Source organism: Lates calcarifer, linkage group LG11 (assembly GCF_001640805.2).
Source record: "Lates calcarifer isolate ASB-BC8 linkage group LG11, TLL_Latcal_v3, whole genome shotgun sequence".
Taxonomy (NCBI): Eukaryota; Metazoa; Chordata; class Actinopteri; family Centropomidae; genus Lates; species Lates calcarifer.
The window spans coordinates 21,483,716-21,504,018 of NC_066843.1; the positions used below are offsets into that span (position 1 = coordinate 21,483,716).

The 20,303-nt window shown below is 39.3% G+C and overlaps 1 protein-coding gene across 5 annotated transcripts; it reads right to left on the reverse strand.

Moving 5' to 3' along the window:
* Nucleotides 1–271: 271 nt before the first annotated feature.
* On the reverse strand, nt 272–19,942 carry LOC108898547 (oxysterol-binding protein-related protein 7). 5 transcript variants are annotated; one of them, XM_051074011.1, is made up of 24 exons: nt 13,499–13,581; nt 13,309–13,373; nt 11,867–12,086; nt 11,003–11,146; nt 10,828–10,881; nt 10,549–10,662; nt 10,177–10,344; nt 9,765–9,906; nt 9,456–9,574; nt 8,296–8,385; nt 7,921–8,074; nt 7,003–7,136; nt 5,686–5,778; nt 5,008–5,188; nt 4,820–4,894; nt 3,886–4,100; nt 3,546–3,683; nt 3,386–3,449; nt 3,207–3,285; nt 2,355–2,499; nt 2,091–2,241; nt 1,811–1,937; nt 1,603–1,725; nt 272–1,392 (listed from the first exon to the last, which is right to left on the reverse strand). In XM_051074011.1, the coding sequence occupies exons 3-24, from the start codon at nt 12,032–12,034 to the stop codon at nt 1,284–1,286; spliced, it is 2,787 nt and encodes a 928-aa protein (XP_050929968.1). In that variant the 5' UTR covers nt 12,035–12,086; nt 13,309–13,373; nt 13,499–13,581; the 3' UTR covers nt 272–1,283. The 5 variants fall into 5 exon arrangements, with proteins under 5 accessions (XP_050929968.1, XP_018553974.1, XP_050929967.1 ...); XM_018698458.2 differs by lacking the exons at nt 13,309–13,373; nt 13,499–13,581 and adding an exon at nt 19,804–19,942; XM_051074010.1 differs by lacking the exon at nt 13,309–13,373 and having other exon boundaries at nt 13,499–13,634.
* Between the last annotated feature and the right edge of the window lie 361 nt (nt 19,943–20,303).

A 20,303-nucleotide genomic window follows, 5' to 3' on the forward strand; every position in this document is an offset into this window, starting at 1 on the left:
AACATTACATGTGATGGACTATTTTCACCGAGGATAATTTACTAACCTTTGCCAACTGTTCATTAGAGAGTACACAACTCATCTAAATGTAGTGACTGATTTTAACCTAAGTCTTATCATGGCTTTTTCTCACCATCTCATCGAGAATAAGCTAAAGGTCATCATCAATTCTAAATATAAATCTAATACACTAAGAACAGCTTTTTTGTGCAGATTCCTTATAGTGTGATTCCAGATGGACAGTGGTGAACAAAAGTTTGACAAGAAACTGTTAATTATGAAACATTTTATTTGAAAGAAACCCAAAAGAAAAAAAATAATTTGGCTGGGATTTAACAGTAGTCTCTTTTCCTTATTAAAAGCAATTGTTGAAACATCAATAAAAATACTTCATTGCATCAACTGAGAGCATAAAGGTCCAAGAGACGCAATCCTTGTCTGTCAGCTAAATTAATCCAGAGTGAAGATACTACTAAGAAACTGATGCGTCACCAATGTGCCACAGCTAAACATGAGGAAATAAAATACACATTAAATTTACAAATCATCATGAGTTTATACATTTAGACCCACTGAAAAAGGAAGCAGGACAGCACCAGTTCACCTATAATACACCCCACAAGCACCAGAACAAGCCCTCCTCGTGGTCTGGATTCTTCCACAGGAAGTAAGCCTCTGACACTTTATTTCTGAACTCATCTCAATGAGCCTGACCACAAATACTTATAGAGACACATTAAAAGTAATAAAAGGTATGACATGTAATCAGACATTTTTCACACAAATATAAGACGCCTACATGCAGAGAGACCAGAAAATCCTGACAAAAGCTTTTTGATTTTTACCCACAATTTTCTCAAAGGCATTGATAAAAAGGGTTAAAAACTGGATTTCAAGTTAAGATTTGCTTTTGAATTGTGAATGCTTATATTTAACGTCTCCATTATTGTTAGAGGTAGGCGAAAGGCTGGAAAGACATCCGGCTTCATCTAAATCAGTCTTCATTTGTTCCACGGTGGCATATCACCTCTATGTGGCACAAAAAACCCAATGAGAGGTTCATGTATGCTTTCAAACATCCCTCTCCTCTACACCCTTGCAGTAATGGTAGCAGCAGGCCTCAGTATGTGTTCACTTTATGACAGTATATTCATGCATAGGTTACTGGACTAACATGATCCAATTCATTATTTTTACTAATAGAGGGGTGCATTATTCATCTTCACCATGTTTAGCACCTGTCTGGTTTCATTAAGCCTAAGCATTAATCCAGGTGCAGTGTTCTACCACAGGTCCAGGTTTTTAGTGTTGGAGAACCCTGGGTCTTTGCGGAGCTTCCAGTAGGTTCCGTTGTACAGCCACACCTCTCTGCCAGCCTCATCCAGAGATTTCCTGAGAACACAACAAAAAATGATTAATGTTAACTATTCATCTCGCAAAGATGTTGTTTTTCTTACCAACATTTTAACAAGACATTTAACATTAAAAATAGTTTGGCTCATATCTGTACAGTAATACTGTATGAAGCCACAGCTAGTTAGCTTAGCATACAGACTGGAAAAAGGAGAAAACAGCATAATATTCAAAAGCACAGCTCCTCACCTGAAAAACCTGGGGATGTGCTCCTCCCCTCTCTTGGCCATTTCCTTCCTCCTCTCCCTCTGCTTCTCTTCCACCTCATCCTTCTTTTTATCTGCCTCTGTCACCTTTCCCTCCTCCAGAAGCCTGATGGATGTGAAGACAGATAGGAACTAAACAACCGTGCAACATTGAAGATGGTGCAAGAACACATTTTTAATCTTGTCTGTACCTCTGGTCTGGTCTGAAGCGTGTGTCTGTAGGTGGAAGAACAGCCTTCAGTTCAGGTGTTAGTTCGTTGAGTTCTCTGGCGTAACGTGAGAAGCCGTAGAACTGGAAGTGGTCATCAGGCTGCACGTCTAAACAGGAAGCAACATTGTGCATATCAAGAACACTGGACAATGTGGAGCAATGTAAAAAAACAAAGCGTAGGGTTTGTGGAGGATGAATTTCCCATTTGCAAACCATGTATTTGTCATTGTAAGGACCTTTCCAATGCTCAGACTACTTACTGGGCTTCCAGATACACTTTGGTGTAGAGAGGGTGTCACAGAAAATGCCTTCATGCCAGAGGCCTCCGAAACGATGGACCACCTCTCCAGCTTGGTCCAGAACCACACCTTGCACCTCGTTCTTACTATTGTCTGAGGACCAGTAGCGAGACTAGAATATAGGAGGAAAGGATTATTTTGACTTCTGACTGAAAAAGCACCAACAGATGGAGGAGAGACTGGTTAAATGAGGACATCAGTGTGTGTGCATCTTTGTGTTCTGACCTTGACGAAGGTGATCTTGCAGGTGCAAACGTCACTCTTTGTATTTCTGATGACAACCTCACCATAGTGCTCCAAAAATCGCTGCTGACTCAGCACATTGTGGATACATGTCACTGCCTTGTTCCATTCGTAGTGATCATCATACCTACACACACACACACAACACAGTGCAAAGTTTGACTTCTTAAGGATCATTTAATAATTTCCATGATTCCTTTTTTCAAATCTTTACAATTAATTTGTTCTTTGCTTTAATGTCAAAGTACACTGGAGACATTACACTAAAGACCCACAGTGTTAGCTGTACATAGTATCATCATAATACGATAGGCATTAGAGAGGAAGATTTATTGGCTGCTATCCCTGAATGGTTTCATGCTACAGACCCATGAGGTATGTATGTTTTATTTACCATTAATGATTTCATTAATAGGTACACTGTTTTAGATTGTAGTAAAATGTAAACAGGTTTGTTTTGCTCCCTACCAAGATGTGTATTGGTTTTTTGTTTTTTTCCCCATAAATTCCTTTTTACTATGGCCAGACAAAACAGCAGCAAACTATCAGCTAAGATGCTAACTGTTGTAAAATAAAAGTTAAATTGTTTTGTGTTTGTAATTCCTGTCAAAAAATTGCTAATGTGCCGGTGACCATCTGGCACACTAAGCATAGTATACATGTATAACAGATATTGATATGAAGTAGAACTTGTTGCAGAGTATTGTATGGTTGTACTACTACAATATGGTTGTACTGTTAACAGGTCATGATGCAGTTCAGAACTACAAGTGTAGTACAAAGCTGTTATATGCTGTACTGTGTGACTGCTGTTAAATGAAGCAGGTGACTCACTTGGGCAGGGTAACATTGACCAGTCCAGAAGAGATGATCTCCACTGATTTTCCCCAAAACTTGTTCTTCCATCTCTGATCTGGGAGCAGACAGACCAAAACAAACAGAGCATTAGGTATAAATGTGCTTACACAGTGCAGGGGAATCGGGCTCTGATGATTAACCACACTGGCTCCTACCTTGCCAGAAAGTGAAGTTCTCTGACTCAGCATGGCAGGCAGAGATAGGTGGGTGATGGCTAACCTGAAAACACAACATAAGACACAGCGTTATAGTTTGTTCTAAACCCATATGTTGAGGTTTTGTCAACATGTTTGTATATCCTTTTCTGCTGGTTACCTGCTCACTGATGTAATGGAAGCCTCTGTCTTCTCTGTGACTCTCATATGTTTCTCCTAGAACAGGGTTGAAGGGTTTGTAGCGATACCTCCAGGATGCCCAGGCATAGCCAGAGATAGAAAATGCTGCCACGTAAACCTGGCAACATACACACACACATATGTATACATACATACACACACACACACAATATATATATTTTTATATATATATATATATATAATATATATATATATATATATATATATATATATTTTTTTTTTATATATATATATATATATATATATCTCAAATGTTTCTCAGTTCAAGCTAATTAGCGATCCAAGTAAACCAAACTCACCATTCTTTCATATGGATCATCAATGTGATTGGCGATGTCTAGCAGCTCAGAGTACTCCAGCTCTTCACTAAGTCTCTGGAGCAAACAAACTGGCTCATTTAGAGCGACTGGCATGGAGACTCTGGACAGGTCCTTGCCGATGTTGTTGTACAGGATGGTCATGATGCCGATGTGGCTGTTGTCTGTTCCTGGGGCTGGTAGGGTGGTGCGACGACCTGGATCATGCAAACACAAATCAGTACAATTCTAAGAAATCTAAAATTCTTTAAACACTTCTCACAAGACAAAAATGCATATGTAGAGATTATATTCTGAAAAATAATAAGGGTGAGCTCTGTTTATAATAACAAGTACTTCCATTGCTTACTCAGAGTTACCATGTGACTTCTACTGGAAAGCAGGTTACTATGACCATGCACAAGTGTGAGTTATAACATCAACAACCTGAGCAGGGGGAACCAGCACATTTAACTAAGCTTTCAGTTTAGAGGTTTGTGTTTATTGCTTCATTAGTTCTTCTATTGTGATCTGTTTGAAAACAACACATTTTAATGGAGTTAATGTTTTTATGTTAAATCTAGTAAAAAACACAGTTGCAGACACATTTGCATGATAAGGAAAGGTTGTGTGCTTTCACCATTGAACCTGTCCTCTCTCTAATACAGTTAAAATGAGTGAGCCACACTTCCACATTAAGGAACTAATGATATTGTGTCTGTCTTTAATAAATGTTATTTGCAACTCCAACCTGCATACTTCACCAAAAAACTTTACATGATTTAAGACATAAGACTGGAGTTTGAGAACACTAAATTATGTCCATGAAAGGCTGCAGTACAGCTATCAGTACTGAAGAGTCTAGAACTGGTGACGCAGCAGTACACAGCACTGCACTCGTTCAACATAAATGAGTTGACACTAGTGGTGGTGTTACCGGTATCAGTGGGCACTGGGCTGGGTTGGTTAGGAGCACTGTTCACACTGGCTCTGTAGCTGAGGGTGGCAGCGGCTGGAGGAGGAGAGCGCAAAGTCAGTCATTCTTTACATTCAAAGTTTGTCTTCTGTCATGTTGGTGAGAAAATGTTGGAGTGGAGGCTAGGCAGGATGGCCTGTAACACTCACCGTGTCCCTCTTCTGGCTCCGAGGTGCTGGTAGTGGTGATGTCACTCAGACCTGACTCATCTGAAGCCTCGGCCTCTGACGAGCTCTCACACACAATCACCTCACTGGCATCAAAATACTCTGCCATGGAATCTGCCACTGAGGGTGCACGATGGCTATGGCGACCCATAGATGGGGTCCTCTGTAAAGGAGTTCGGGGGGGGGGCAATGTTCATGTATGTTTCAAACTATATTTTTATCTCTCAAGCAAACTCAAGTGAACAAAGTAAAAAGTGGAGACAGATCACAAGGAGGCAGAGGAAACAGATGAGACACTCAACTCACACACAGTCAGGTGTGAGGTTCACTTCCCACTGCAGCTACCCATCACCTGTCTATAGATATTATCCTGTTAGGCTCTTATGTGGAACTGATCAAACTGCTAACCTGATCATACTAACTGCATAACAACACTGACAATCATTTGTATTGGCTTGTAATAGACTGAGATGTTCTTTGCTGGGATAACTTGTGGGATCATGTCAACATTTCATTCATAATTTTGAGACAAATTTGATACTCAATGTGAAAATGAACGCAAATGACCAACACGCAAATGACCAACAGCAAGATCATGAAATTGCCATACACAAAAAGACAAACAGACTTCCACTCACAAACACATGACACAGTACACACCTGGTCCGGACGGACAGTGCAGAAGGATTCCTCAGTAGAGTCAGAGGACAGGGAAAGCGAGTGGACTTTGGTCAGACGTGACTGTATGTCAAGCTATACACATGCATGGACATGCACACATACACATACACAGACCAGCCATGCAGGACACAGGAAGAGGAGGCAGAGAAGATCAAAAATCAGAACATCATGCAGACTCCACAGTATTCACACGTCACGTGGTGTGTCTGATTGTTATCAAGGCCAGAGGACAGAACTATATCATTGCTGTGGTCTACAACATATTTAAATGGGTCAGGTAGGTCTTTTTGTTACACTAGCCCTGCCTAGTTAGCCACCAAGTATTATTTCTATTACTGGAAAATAATCTTAACTGTATAAAATAATTGTTTGATTGATTGTTACAGTTTTAAACAGCACTCCAGTGATGTAGTATTTCACATCCATGAGGTTGGGGTCATGCAAGATTTAAAAAAAAAGAAAGAAAAAATTAAAAAGACAATGGCCGAAACTGTCCTGACTTTGATTTCTGTGTATGGGTTGAGCTCAGAAAACACTCATGACTTTCAAACACCACTCCAAAACTGTTCTCTGCTCTGCTCTAAGTGCAGAGAGGAGAGCAGGAATGGACTGACTTGTTGAGTTTTGCATGTGTTGTTCACAGTGAGAATGCAGGGTGACAGCTAACAGCCAGACAACTAACAACAAAATAAAGCCAGAAGTCACATTAACTGATGTCCCATTGGTTCAAGCACACAGTGAGCATGCAGCATGGACAGAAAACAGGGCAGGCGGCAAAGAAGAAACCTCATGCAACACCAAACAAGACAGGTTACTAAGCACTGTCAGTTTGACAGCAGGAATTAACAAGCCCCTCAACTGATGCAACTACTCAGTTTCAGTGTGTGACAACAATCCTGTTATTTGTGTTTTTGTGTGTGCGGAAAGAAGGAGAGAAAGACTTGAGGTGTGTTCCTTCAGGTCGCGCCTGTGATAACTTGTGCCTGTCCTGTCTAGAAACAGCCCAAACCTGCTCTGCAGTTTCACAAAGCACTTCACCAACAGACAGTGAGGGATTGGCCCCATTGTATTTTGCAGGGTGAAACTAATATTTTGTGCCAGTTATTAGTGTTTTAACTGTAGGATTCCACAGGGAAATGTAAGGGATGGTGGTGAAGAAGTGAACAGAGAGGTAAAGAGGAATACATACTCCTAAATTATATCATATTGTCGTTACCATCTAAATGAATGAGGACTGTTTTTGAGTTTTGTTTCTATGAACCCTCAGTCTGGTCTTTGTGTGTGTGCATGTGTTACCTCAGACAGTGTGCTACACAGTGTAGCAAGCTGATGCGAGGTGTTCTGCCTCAGATCCGGGCCGGTCCAGGCTTGCCTCAGTCTCTCTCTCTCCATGGACAAAACCTCATGAATGGACTTGAGAGAAGAATGGACTGCAACACAACATACAGAAATTTCATGAATAACAAAGACAAAGCCCAGTTCATGAATATATGATGCATTTATAATATACAGCACAAAGAGGGGTATTAGTTTAGTTATTTTTCCACTTATTAAACTCTTTTTTGGTTGTAAAATGTCAGAAAACATTCACTAATGTTAGAAGTAGAGTTGGGTTCTGATAAGTTCCAGTTTGGATATGGGTCCCAGTCTGCAAAATACCTGGGTTTGGTAAGCTCTGATGCTAATGACTCTTACACAACCTTCTGTAGCTACAATTTACAGATATCCCCTAAACACCTCACATGCAGAATGTCAGCAGATGCTACAATTTACCAATTCAAGCCTCATATTTGTAGTTCTGAAAAATCAGGTGCAAACATCAGTGTGTACTAGCTGTTATTTCAGCTTGTCACAACAATCAATAATCAACATTTCAGACGTCCTGCTGCTCAGTTCATTTTCAGTTTGGAGCTATAGATTATGAATATTAATCAGGCTGATGTTTATTAATTTAGTATAGTTTAGTAGTTTAACTACCACTCATAATTCTATTAATTGTCTTCTGAGTGATCCCAGATCTAAGCTGAATCTTTGAATATTCATAACATTAGTTACTTGCAAATGATATCAAAACAGATACTAAACAAATCTTTTTACTTATGTTAATCACTTGAACTGAGAAATGCACTGATTCTGTCCATCAACACTTATTATTAAACACTAGCTCATTTAAACCTATTCAGGAAATACAGCTATTAGTTGGGAGGGCAGTACCCCTCTGGGAAACGGTGCAGATGTCCTGGTGGAGCTTCTTGGCCTCAGGTGAGGTGACCTGAGGGTTAGACAGCTGAGAGTAGACGTAATCAGGGATAGACTGAGCAGACGCCCCCAAACCGCTGGAATTGGTACTCAGGTGGCTGGAAGTAAACTGGAAAGGGCAAGACAGAAGAGGAGGAATGGTATGATATCAACCTGATGAATTCAACTCAGTGAACAAAGGAAAATATAGGGTACTGATTGTAAATTCATGATGGAAAAAATGATTTTTAAAAAAGTATTTTAGCATAAGACAACTTAAAAAATACTCTCAGAATGCACTGTACATTAGGATAAATAATCACATTGCAAAAGTATAAAACTCAGTCCTACCATTCCCCCCATGGCTTCTACACGGGACAAAGTCCTGGAGTGACCAAACACTTTCCCTGTCTTCTTCTTTGGTTTCTCCAGGGAGAGATTCTAAAACAGAGATCAACAAGGTTAAAGTGAGAAAACAAACATACAATTTTTCTACTGCCAATTAGCCATAACATTAAAACCACCCTCCTAATATTGTGAAGGCCCTCTTTATGCCACCAAAACAACGGACTCTCAAGGCATGGACTCCACAGACGTGTGTAAGGTGTCTTGTGGTATTAGGTACTCCTCTGAGTCCTGTAAGTTTCAAGGTGGGGCAGATTGGACTTTTGAGTCCAAGTAAACATCTTGAAATCGTCAACTCTTCTGCCTCAAACTATTCCTGAACACATTTTGCAGGGTGCATTATCCTGCTGAAATGACGCACATGCACCCGGCCATCCATAAGACTGATTCATCACACCAGGTCACCTTCTCCCATAACACCATGATCCAGTTCTGCCACTCATGTGCCCGTTGTTGGTGATTTTGGTGGTGCACAGGGCTCAGCATGGGCCCTCTGCTCAGTCTGCAGCCATGTAGGCCCATACCCAGGAAGCTACAATGCTCTGCATGGTCTGTCAGTTATCTATCATGGTCAGCATTAAGGTTTTCAGCATTTCATGCTGTAGTAGCTCTTCTGAGGGATCAGACCAGACAGGCCAGCCTTGATTCCTCACGTGCATCAATGAGCCTTGGGCACCCATGAGCCTGTCGTCACTTCACTGTTTATCCTTCCTTGGAACACTTTAGGAGATACTAACCACTGCATACAGGGAACACCCAACAAAACTCTTGCTTGTCTGCTTGCCCATTTTCCCTCCTTCCAAAACATCAGCTTCAAGAACTGACTGTCCACTTTCTGCCTAATATATCCCAAACCTTGACAGGTACCATTGTAATGAGATACCTCATGTTTTTCATTTTACTTCAGTGTATTTGTTAAGTAATATCTATTGTCTTCAAATTCAATAATGAAAAGTTATCTTATTCAGAGCAACATTGTGTTAGCAGATTAATAAAAACCATAAAATAAAGTTTGGGTTGAATACATGCCAAATAATCAGTATTATCTTTCTAGTTATACATGATTTGGACAATCATGGACATTTATAACTGACCAGAATACCCACCTGCATGCTGATTCTCATCTCCAGGTCTGTGTTTGTGATTGGCAGGCCTCCCTCTAGCCATTGGAGTCGCTGGATGAGCTGAGCCAGTTCCGTCAGCTCTGCCTGACAGCGAGCTAGATCTGACAGACACAAGGTCAAGAAGTCACAGTTCAGAGATTAAATGAACACAGACACAAAGGTTTGAATCCATTATTGTTAAGACAATGAAGATCAGGTCAACATATTTATTTTCTGTATTTAAATATCTTTATGGATCACATCATTAAACCAGGTTTCACTCGGAGGATCAAGATTACAGGTGGCTCTCACCATTAGAGGTTGCATCAATGTCATGGGTCTGCTGCAGCCAGGCTGACACCTTACTGGTCACGCCTGGGTGGGAGGACATGACAGGGGCGGGGCTTGCCATCTCTGGCTGGTACACTGAGGCTGAACTGGCATAGTGAGAAGGCTGGAGGATTAAACACATCACAGTTTAATGACTCATCTTCTTGACTTTTTCTTTAAAGAACTATAAGACAACTGTTATTGTTGGAGATATTGCAAATAATTTCTTCTTTCTAGTCAGAAAGAGCCATTTTTATATGAAGATTCTGTATCTTCACTGACATATTAAGGTTACACCCATTAAGGGGAAAACTTACTACATCAGGTGTCAGATTTCCTATTTTGGGAGAAAATCAAGCTGGTGACATTAACTTAAGAAGAAATTTATACTCACTGTTACTCTGTTTTTTTGGGCAAGAGTGGCCATGGATGGCAAGGTACTCTGGCCCATGGAGAGAGCATGTAGGACACCATGATGGACAGTCATTGCCTCATTTTTCCTATATACACGATGGGCACACAGCTTGGTCAACCAGATGTAGAAGATATCATGGCTCTTTGCCTAACAGAAAGGAGAGGAACAGAGAAAACAAAAGAGGATACACAGGAATTGAAAAAGAGAACAAGGAGAAAGCAGTATGTGTTATGTTTACTTCAGATGAAAGAATGACCAGACATTTGGTTGCAAACTCATTGTGTCTGAGGTAATTATATTCTCTTAAAATAGATTATTAATCATTAATTATACTGTAATCATGTAGGACACCTTGAGGTGGTAGAGGCTGTCTCCAGCATCCAGGTCTATGCGTTTGGCTTTCTTGTTGATGGACATGACAGCCAGGCTGACGTCCAAAGAACCATGGAGCTTCCCTCTCTGAATCTAAAATACAACAACACAAATTTTAGACATTTTCAGTTATTACCTATTCAACAAATTTATACAGGCCTGTTAGGCCATACCACAATCAATTTAAAAGCAGCAGGAAAGAGCTAATGCCTGTAGGCCTGCATAGTGTTGCAAGCTGTATTTCTGTTCATAACTTACATCTTGCTGTGTCTTGGAGTACTTGAGAATTCCTTTCTCCAAAAGGAAGTATCTCTGAAACAGACCACAAAGAAGTGTTAGAAAGAAAACAGCTGTGCCTCAACTTACAGTTAACCAGCAAAAGTTCACATTGAACAGATATGATCGGATCCTGTCCAATCCCTGCTATGCTCACCTTGTGCCAGCCTTTGAGTGGGTATTTCCTCCTCTTCATCAAATAGCCCTCACAGATCCCAGGGATACTGAGGTCCATAGTGGAGCCAGGAACCGAACACATATCCATATTCTGCAAGTCGTCCAGCACCTCCCAGTTACGAGACTATGACAGAAAACAATTGATTACACAATTTGATTTCTAAAATATAACTATTTGTGTGAATGTGTTCAAGTTGAAATGTTCAGAGTTTTATCCCTGCAAGTGTAAGTGGCACAAAAAAGGAAACACATATAGCCTTTGGGAGCTTAACTGAGAGGAGACCTGTATGGAAGACCATTAGTGCCAAGCAAAGAAAAAATAGATTAAAAATACCAATTTTGAAAATAAAGGCATTCATTGTAGGTCAGAACTGTTGTGACTTACTATGTCATAATTTTTTGAAAACTTTGCCACCAACTATCTCATAATTTATACATACCACAAGTTCAGTTTATGTTTACTGTCATTCAACCATGTTAAAAACATGAAGGAACAAAATTTATTACCCAGGTCCAGCAGCATACAGAATAAGTATTTTCATTTTTGGCATTCATGACTTTGCATTTTTTTCTGATGACTGGAATAATATACAGGTACTAATAAAAACAGGTAGATAACATTATGCAAAAGACAAGTCAAAATATAATCTCCTGCCTACTTTGCTGGCAGATGCAAAACTGTAAATCTATGGAGGCTCAAAGTAGCTAAAATGGTACAAAATACAACAGAATGCAGTAAACAGAGATGAATACAGGCATTAGGGAATTCAACATGGATTAAAATGTTTTTACTTACAAACAACAACAAAGTAGAGTCTGATAGTGTACTTTTCAGACTTGTTACCTGCTTTGAATGTTTGGAGGAACCAGTGCTGCTGTTCCGTGAGTGACCAGGTCTACATGTGCTGGCCGGGGATTTGTCCAAGCTGCTGATCACTGATTGGCTGCTGTTCAAAGGGGGCGGACACACCTGAGGGTCCATTGGTGTAAGGTGATAAGGATAGTGATGCATGGAGTCAAAGGAGCTTCAGGGCTGGATGTGTCTCATGGCAAAGTACACAGGACTGGAGGGGTCAACAAAAAGTGTCAACAGTGCAGTGATCCAGTGAATTCATCATGAAGACATGACAAAAAGTTAATTAAAAAAATAAATATACAGTAACACACTCAAGTTTAAGTTAAATTATATAAAGTACATTGAGTAAATATTTTTTTTTAAAAGAAATACATGTAAAATACAACAAGATGCAATCATGAGTTTACAAGGACACATGAAATGGAAATCAGGATTTTTCCTGTTAAGGAAAAAGGGAAATCACAGAGTTGATTACAGTTGGTTTGGCTGGACTCGCTTGTCAGATGACTGAGACCACACTCTAGTATAGACCTTGTTCATTTTAGATTGTAAAAATCAAACTGTTAATCAATAAAAATCAAATCTGAAAGTCACTAGACCACTGGGTCAGACAGACAAAAAATGCATAACGGAGATGAAACTATGGTCAACAGATGGCCCATTGAATATTCAGTGGCTCTTCCTGCTCCACTTGAAAAAAAAATAATTATTATTATTTAATAATTATTTAATATAATTAAAATAATAAAGCCACACACCACCCTTCTCAACTGCCAGCACTCCCTTTTCTCATTCAGCAAGTGACAACAGTCTATAAGAGGAAGTGAAATTCCAGTCTAAGGTTTTGAGAGGTCTGACCAGATTCTGGTGGAAGCTTGCTGCTAATGGCTTGAAGCCATTATCACATGATGTTGTGTTTCGAAGAAAACTGGAATGTTTTCCAGTTCAATTCAAGATGGACAGGTAGATCTTTACCCCACTAGCTGCTATCCTAGGTCAAACAGAATTTATCATGTGTCTGAAGAAGCAGACTGATATCAAAATGTCTTAAAAATGATCAAAAAACACTGATTCAGGTGCCCTGAAACTACTCCAAGAAATGATACTGAACTATAGCACTGAGCAATAACTGGACTTATTACATATACGTAATATATACAAATGCAATGATATCAATTTGTCAACCCTGAGATTTTACTATACTACTCATACTTTAGTATCTTGCAGTGAATTAGGCCATTGCAGTCAACACTGCAGTAGTCAAATTTACATTCCATATACTATGATCCATATACTTTATCCACCCACCTTAACTCTGAACATGAACAGCAAGTGGTAATACTGAGGACAGTTTAGCCAAAACTAGCACATAAAACAACATAAAGAAGCCATAGGAAAGTCTTGGTAGCACAACAACAAATGAAACACACCTGTGTTGGACTGATGTCTTAGCAAGCTGCTCCCCTGGCAGTCCACATGAAATTCATTTAACTTTCTTAAAAGAATAAAGAATAATTGTAGAGCTGCAAAACTTTCCCTCCAAAATCCTCTTTAAAATAATGAAATAAAAATAAATAATAAAAACAAAAAACAACCAAAAAAAAAAAAAACCCCACACACCTCAAAAAGAGATTTTCCTGTTAACGTTCCTTCCGCATCAAACTGCCCTCTGTAAAACTCCCTTCAGCTCTCCTGTGTTACATCAAGAGCAATGCCACACCTGACTGATGATGTGCTTGTTAGACAAGTGCATATCAAAACCAGTGGGTATCTGGGCGGGGCTGAAAGTAGAGCAACACTCTCTCTACCTGACCAAACAGGCCTACCAGCTCTGTCATCATGAGGATAAATAACAAGATCTGCAACAGATTTGTTGTTACTAGATGCACATTAGAAAACTGAGAGCTCAAAATTGTATTAAATAATCAATTCTATTGTCCAAAAACTATTAAAAATACATGAATGAGCCACACTTTTGCAATTTGTAACATGTTCCTTCATTACCATGTACACACAAATTAGTTTATCTGACTCATTCCCACATACACCCTCCTGCTACCAGAAATACCCAGTCCTGCTGCAGTAAAGTTAGCTTAAAACTAGTGCCCAGCTGTTTTAGGAAATTACTGAGCCTTTTTAAAACTTTATTTTAACAGAGATTCATGTTTTTGGGATGGGAGCTAACAATAAGGAAGAATAAGGAATAACAAGTAGTATCTTTTGAAGTGCACTCAGTCAGTTCATGGCTATGCTTTAAGCACTTTGGTGGGTTTGTATCTTTAAAAAACAAGCAGGGCAAGCAAGCAAACACGTAAAATCCCAGTAATGCCAGGTATTCACACTGTAATGGTGCAAGTGGAAGGGAAAGCGAGCTCCACGAGCTGCCTCAATGAGTTTAATTTCAAAATACCATGCATTCATTAGGAAAAAAATAAAGTAGAATGACCGCCTTATGGTTGTATGCCTCTGCCAACCAGTCAAGTTGCAGTTTACATCCATGTCAGTCCAAATTCAGATGCAGTGAAGACTTTGTAGGATGTACATGTACATGTACAAGCTTACATTTGTGCCAGATGTAATGAAATTCCCATCAGGTGCATCATGTTCATAAGAATGAGATGGACATGAGGTCAAGAGAGTGCCTCGAGATAACTTCTGTTGTGAATTGGCGCTATATAAATAAAATTTGACTTGACTTGACTTGACTTGTCACAGTGACTTCGGCCTCTGATATTTGACCAACAAAATCTAATCAGTTGATTTTCAAGTCCAAGTGAACGTTTGTATCAAATTTGAAGAAATTCCCTTAGAGGGTTCAATTCAGAACCCTTTGTTTATCATGTTGTAAGTTTTATTGTAAATGGATAAAAACTTTTTGACCAGAAATGTGTAAGAGTGAAAACATGTTTTTTGAAACAAATAGTAAACCAGTTAGCTCTAGGAAGAAGTTCTCCTGACTGTTATAACCAGAAAAGACAAAAAAGAATGACTTACACACCTGAGTGGAGGCCAAAACATTCTCTGAATGCTTTGCACTTCACATCATCATATCCTGGTTACAAACTTACTATGTAAAACATTCTTAACACACAGTGATAAGTGTTGTTGTATTGCTGACACTCAGCCTTATAAGGCAGTGTGATGTACACCCCTATGAGGAATATATTTGATGGGAGCAACATACATGCTTTTTTCCGGGTTCCAGAAAACTATGTCATGCTATGACTGCGTGCTTTGTATGGTTTTTGCTTGTGTGTCTATTTTGTTAGGTGAACTGTTGCTCCTTGTAAATGGAGTGTGGTCATGAAAAACCTGGAAAAAAAATTAAAATAGCAATTTCCTGGCCTGGATAAGTTTTGGAAAAAAATAATGAAATCCAGTAAGATTTGGAGATGACATGGAAATTTACTTCACAATAACCTGTTCAGTAGAATGTATGTGTTTAGTTTTTTCAATTCAAAAAATACTTTAATGTTCAGGCAGGTCAGCCATGCCACTTGACATTATGACTTGATCAATAAATTAGAAACAAAGAAAATTATCCACAAGGTGAACAAGGTAAACTGCAGCAAGAACTAGAAATTTCATTAAACATTGTCTGACTTTGGGACCAACCTCAAAGAGGCTCACTCTTCGAAGTGTCTCAATAAGAGGTTAGGCACAACAGCATCTATATGAGCTCAGGAAGCTACCTTGCATAGGTGAAGCATTCAGTGAGGTATTGTAGCTGTTCTGTTATCATCCAGAACTTAAGTCTCCCCAGTAATAATTTCCATCTGCTACTCTTTGGCAGGAATTTCAGAAACTTGGGACAGGTTAGGAAACCTCTTCTTCCTTCAAGCAGCAACTAACTGATCTCCATCTGTCTGTCTTTGGTGAACATGGCACCTTCACAGAAATGCCTCACAGCTGATGTCATAACCCAGGTATGAGATGTACATGTTGAGTCATTAATCAGGACAGAGAAGAAGTTCAGAGCAAGCATGAGAAGTATGTGGTTTGACTAGTAAACCAGAGGTGGGTTACAGCCCTGGGAGCATTATTAACAACATAACCTTAACCTTGGCACGACAAGGCTTGAGCTGTACCCGACGACCAATTTTGGCTAGTTCACTAGCTGCCCATCAGGATTTGTCCCAGTAGAGTGAATATCATAACTAAAAATCTAATTTAATCTTAGCTGGTCTCTCTCAACAGAGAGATGCACTAAATCAATGACTTTTAGGGGGAAGCCCTACACAAGACCATGTGTCAGTCATAGAATTCAGTGTCTGAATTATGTGAACACATTCAACAACATGTTTCCTTTTGCAGGTTTCCTCAGATTCAAATCCATCAGACTGTAACACTGGCAGCAGCTACCAAGGCTAAATGCTGACCAGCCAGTTTTAGTAATGATTCATGAGTTTTAAGAAAACCAAAGACCATCCTGTCCTAAAGCAGTGGCTAAGCATTGGACGATATACGATTTAAATCTCCTATCACGATAAAATTGTAAATGGTTGTATAAATTGTAAATGAAAATCATTAATATCCTCACAAGTGACTAACAGAAAAGCTATTGCTAGCCCACATACAGTCCTGTATCTGAGTTGCCACCGCTGCATCTTTCTAGTCATTCCAAAATGCTAAGCCTGTCACCATGGCTGAAGGCTCAGTTTGCCAATTGTACCCCCTGCAAAACAAAGTTAAGTCAGATGTGTGGAAATACTATGGATTCCAAAACAAAGGACTCAATGTAAAATTAACTAACATCACTGTCAGTTACTTAATGTAGCAAGTGTTGGTTCAGTTATACTAACGCTGATGTTTATCTAAATGTTTGTTACGTTGTGATGCTTTTTAGTCACCGGTGAATTAAGCTAACATTAGCCAGGTAACATGACCTATATAGTTAAACAGCAAATAGCTCCGGCGTCTCAGACCAGAGCAGAGCTACGGTCTCCAGCATATTGACTGCAGTTTACTATAGTTTTTCCTTTCAGTGTTAACCGTAACATTATTTTGATCACAGCCCATAAGGAATAGTTCATATCAATTAGAATTTATTTACTTTGATAGAAAATGCATCTTCTTATTTGACGAATTATGACATTACATTTTCAAATCATCCCATGCCTAGCAGTGGCTTCCCTGCAATTAATGAGAGCTGCATTTTTATCTTTTATCCAAGTCATGTGGATGAATGGAAAATCATTTGCATGATGAAGAAAAACCCCTTTAAGACTGCACAGCAATCACAAATGTTCCACAGGGTTAAGGCGCACGTTTTCTTGTCAACGATAAAGAGGAGACTTGATGAGCAAAACCTCAGGGGATTCACTACAAGATGAAACCCCCCTAGTAAGGATCAAAAACATAAAAGGTCAGGTTTCAGTTAGCATAAAACAAAAAATAAAAGAAACTGGTGAACTTCTAGAACGAAGTTTTATGGACTGATGAAACATAACAAGCCACTATCAAAATGATTGAAAGAAGAAACTGTGGAGCAAAAATTGCTCTTGACCACCTTATGCGTCAAACAGTGGTCCTGTATTGGCTTGGGCATGTTTAGCTGCTAGTGGAACTGGTAAACTACCACTTCCTGATTATTTCACTGCTGACAGAAGCAACAACATGCTTCAACAATAGAGGAGCATTCGATGTGCTCAGATTCAGTCTAATCACCCCCAACATTTACCCATCCTTACTAGAATGTTTTGGTCAGAAACACTATGTGTTTCACAGAGCAGAGTCTGTCCAACAGGTAATTAAAATGTGTTTCTTTAATAACAGACTCTCCTGTACTCTCTGAATATATTAATGTAATGTGAATACATTAATGCACTATTGCACTATTTGAACTAGATAATGTAACACAAACAAATCAAATATAATTGGTGGGAGTGATATCATACCAAAGTTGTATTTGTCTGGTATGAAAAATGCACCGTTGTGGTGATGCTATGTCAAAACAGTTTGATCAGCTGAAGCATCCAGTCACTGGCAGATTTGAGATAAGGGAGTGTCTGTCTCGTACAGTATTTCTGCTAACACCTCCTCCAGGAAACCTCCTCGCTCCTCTAAACAAACATTAAGACACCCTGGGTCGCACGAAGAGTCGGGAGACATAAAACAAAGAAAATGAGAAGCGCCCCATATGTACAGCCAACACCTCTTTTTAGTCAGCAACCACAGTAGCTATAATAACCTTGGCACAACCTGGCCAAACCAAATTCCAGATTTATAAACAGATGCAGACTGTGTCGTGGATTTGTTATTTACTAAGGGGAAGTGTTGTCTAGAACAATCTGTTCACAGTCACGTCTATGTGATGTCATGTCAGGCAGGACTGAGATCTGAACAGACTGGTTCTCACTCTCGTGCTCCAAGAATGTGCCAGGGCAACATGCACACACTCTTTGGCCACAGGTGACTGATGAGAATTCTCTCTAGGTATACAACACAGTGTTTACAACCAAATGTAAGTTCTGGTTGCAGTTTTGTCCCAGTATATAAAATAAGAGGGGAAAGTCTCTCATGCAGTTTAAACCTGCAGTCCCCTGCAGTGAACACAAGAAAGTGGTGAGATAAATTTCCATAGGAGCTGATGATATGCATGTAAACACTCTTCAAGCACTGTTCAGTGTCATTCCAGGTTTTTATTAAAGCATCTTAAATCATTTTCTAATACCACCTTAATCACACTGTGCTTTCATAAATTTCCCAGTTAAGTGTACTCATTGGCAGCTATTAAGGCTGTGTTTCAAACCCCAATTCTGTTTTGGTACGGTCTGAACTGTGTCTGTAGCCCAGTGTAATGAACACTGTCAAGTACTATAATTTCAGTGAGATAAATTATCATTTGGTGTATGATATGACATAAAAAGATAAAATGCTCAAGACAATTTTCAAGAGCCCAACTTCATGTGTTAAAATGTCTTGCTTTGATTGACCAACGGTCTAAAACTCAAAGATATTCAACAACAATGATGTAAAAACAGAGAAGAGGAGCAAATCCTCAAAACTGAGAAGCAGTAATCAGCAAATGACTTGAGATAGATACACACCTCTGAGCATTGTGAACTATGAATGTTACTTCCAAGGCTCTGAGCTATACCCCCAATTTGTGGATATAATTCATCACCATTACATTCAAGTCACAGAGCTGAGCATCCCAATGCCTGGTACCTAGCAATATTTGAAAAAAAAAAAAAAAAAAAAAAAAAAAAAATCCTATTTAATTAGAATAAAAAATCTAAGGTATTTCCAGAACTCTCAGTAAGTCCTTGAAGTCCTCCAGTTTCCTACTGATCTTATTTACACACACTACTTACACACATTTAATACTTTAATACAAAAATAATGTGTTGCTATTATGCAGATGTCACAAACAACAGTTTCAGTGTGAATTCAGCAGCAAACACAGTAAAGCTGAAATCTACCAAACAGGAGAACACACCCAGCTGGCCTCGGGTGAAAAGAGGAGCGTCGCATTGGAGGGTGTGCGGGGACAAGAGGGCGCGTGCGTGTTGTTGGGAACGGATAAATTAAGGGTTTGGTTTAAGTGAACAACACCCAAAAACACCAATATGGCGTGACAACCACGACGTGACACATTTTAAACCGCCGATAAGGAATTTTCTGATTTCTGATTTTTCTGACGTTTTTTTGTAAAACATTTGATTTAGCTAATTTCACACGGTAAAAACCACACGCAAAATATCGTCGGTTCTGTAACCGTCATATTTTTTAAAAAAAATGTTGAAAACACCTGCCAACTTATTTCATCTTGTAAAGAAAAGAATCCGTTACAACGAGTGAACACAAAGCCCCCTGACCAAACGAACCACAAAATGAGCTCCGAGGTGTTTCTTTCCCTTTTAAAAACTAAAACGGGTTCAGACATTTAATTTGGCGTCAACTGTAACGATACAGGAACTCACCTGTTAGGTTCTTATTGTGAGGTTGCGTCTTACTCGACTGGAAAGCACCTGCTGAACTAATGAGGTCCCTCTGCTATCTGTAGTCTCCACGCTCTGCTAGCTCCTTGTGCGCGTGGCTTAGATTGGAGTTCCGCAGGTGTACTGCCAGAACAGGTGCATCATGGGAACATTGGTTCTTTTTCTTTCATTCTTTTTTTTAAATCTATCTTTTCAGAAATAACAATGTGTAGTTTTTATTGACACAGTTAGACACAGTTATTATTTCAACTATGCTAATTATTGAGGTTGTGGTAGTTGTTGTACTGGATGGTACTGGGGCATTGAGAGGTGTATTGCCCTCCGCATTTACAAACATAAGGGGGGAAGAATATTAGAAACACATTTCATTTCAATGTGGTCCAGGATGAAACCGCCACTAACCCTGACCTCAGTCATTAACCTTAATGTTTAACAGTTTAAATGACACTCCAAGGAAAGTTTTAACAAAAGTTTAACTTAAA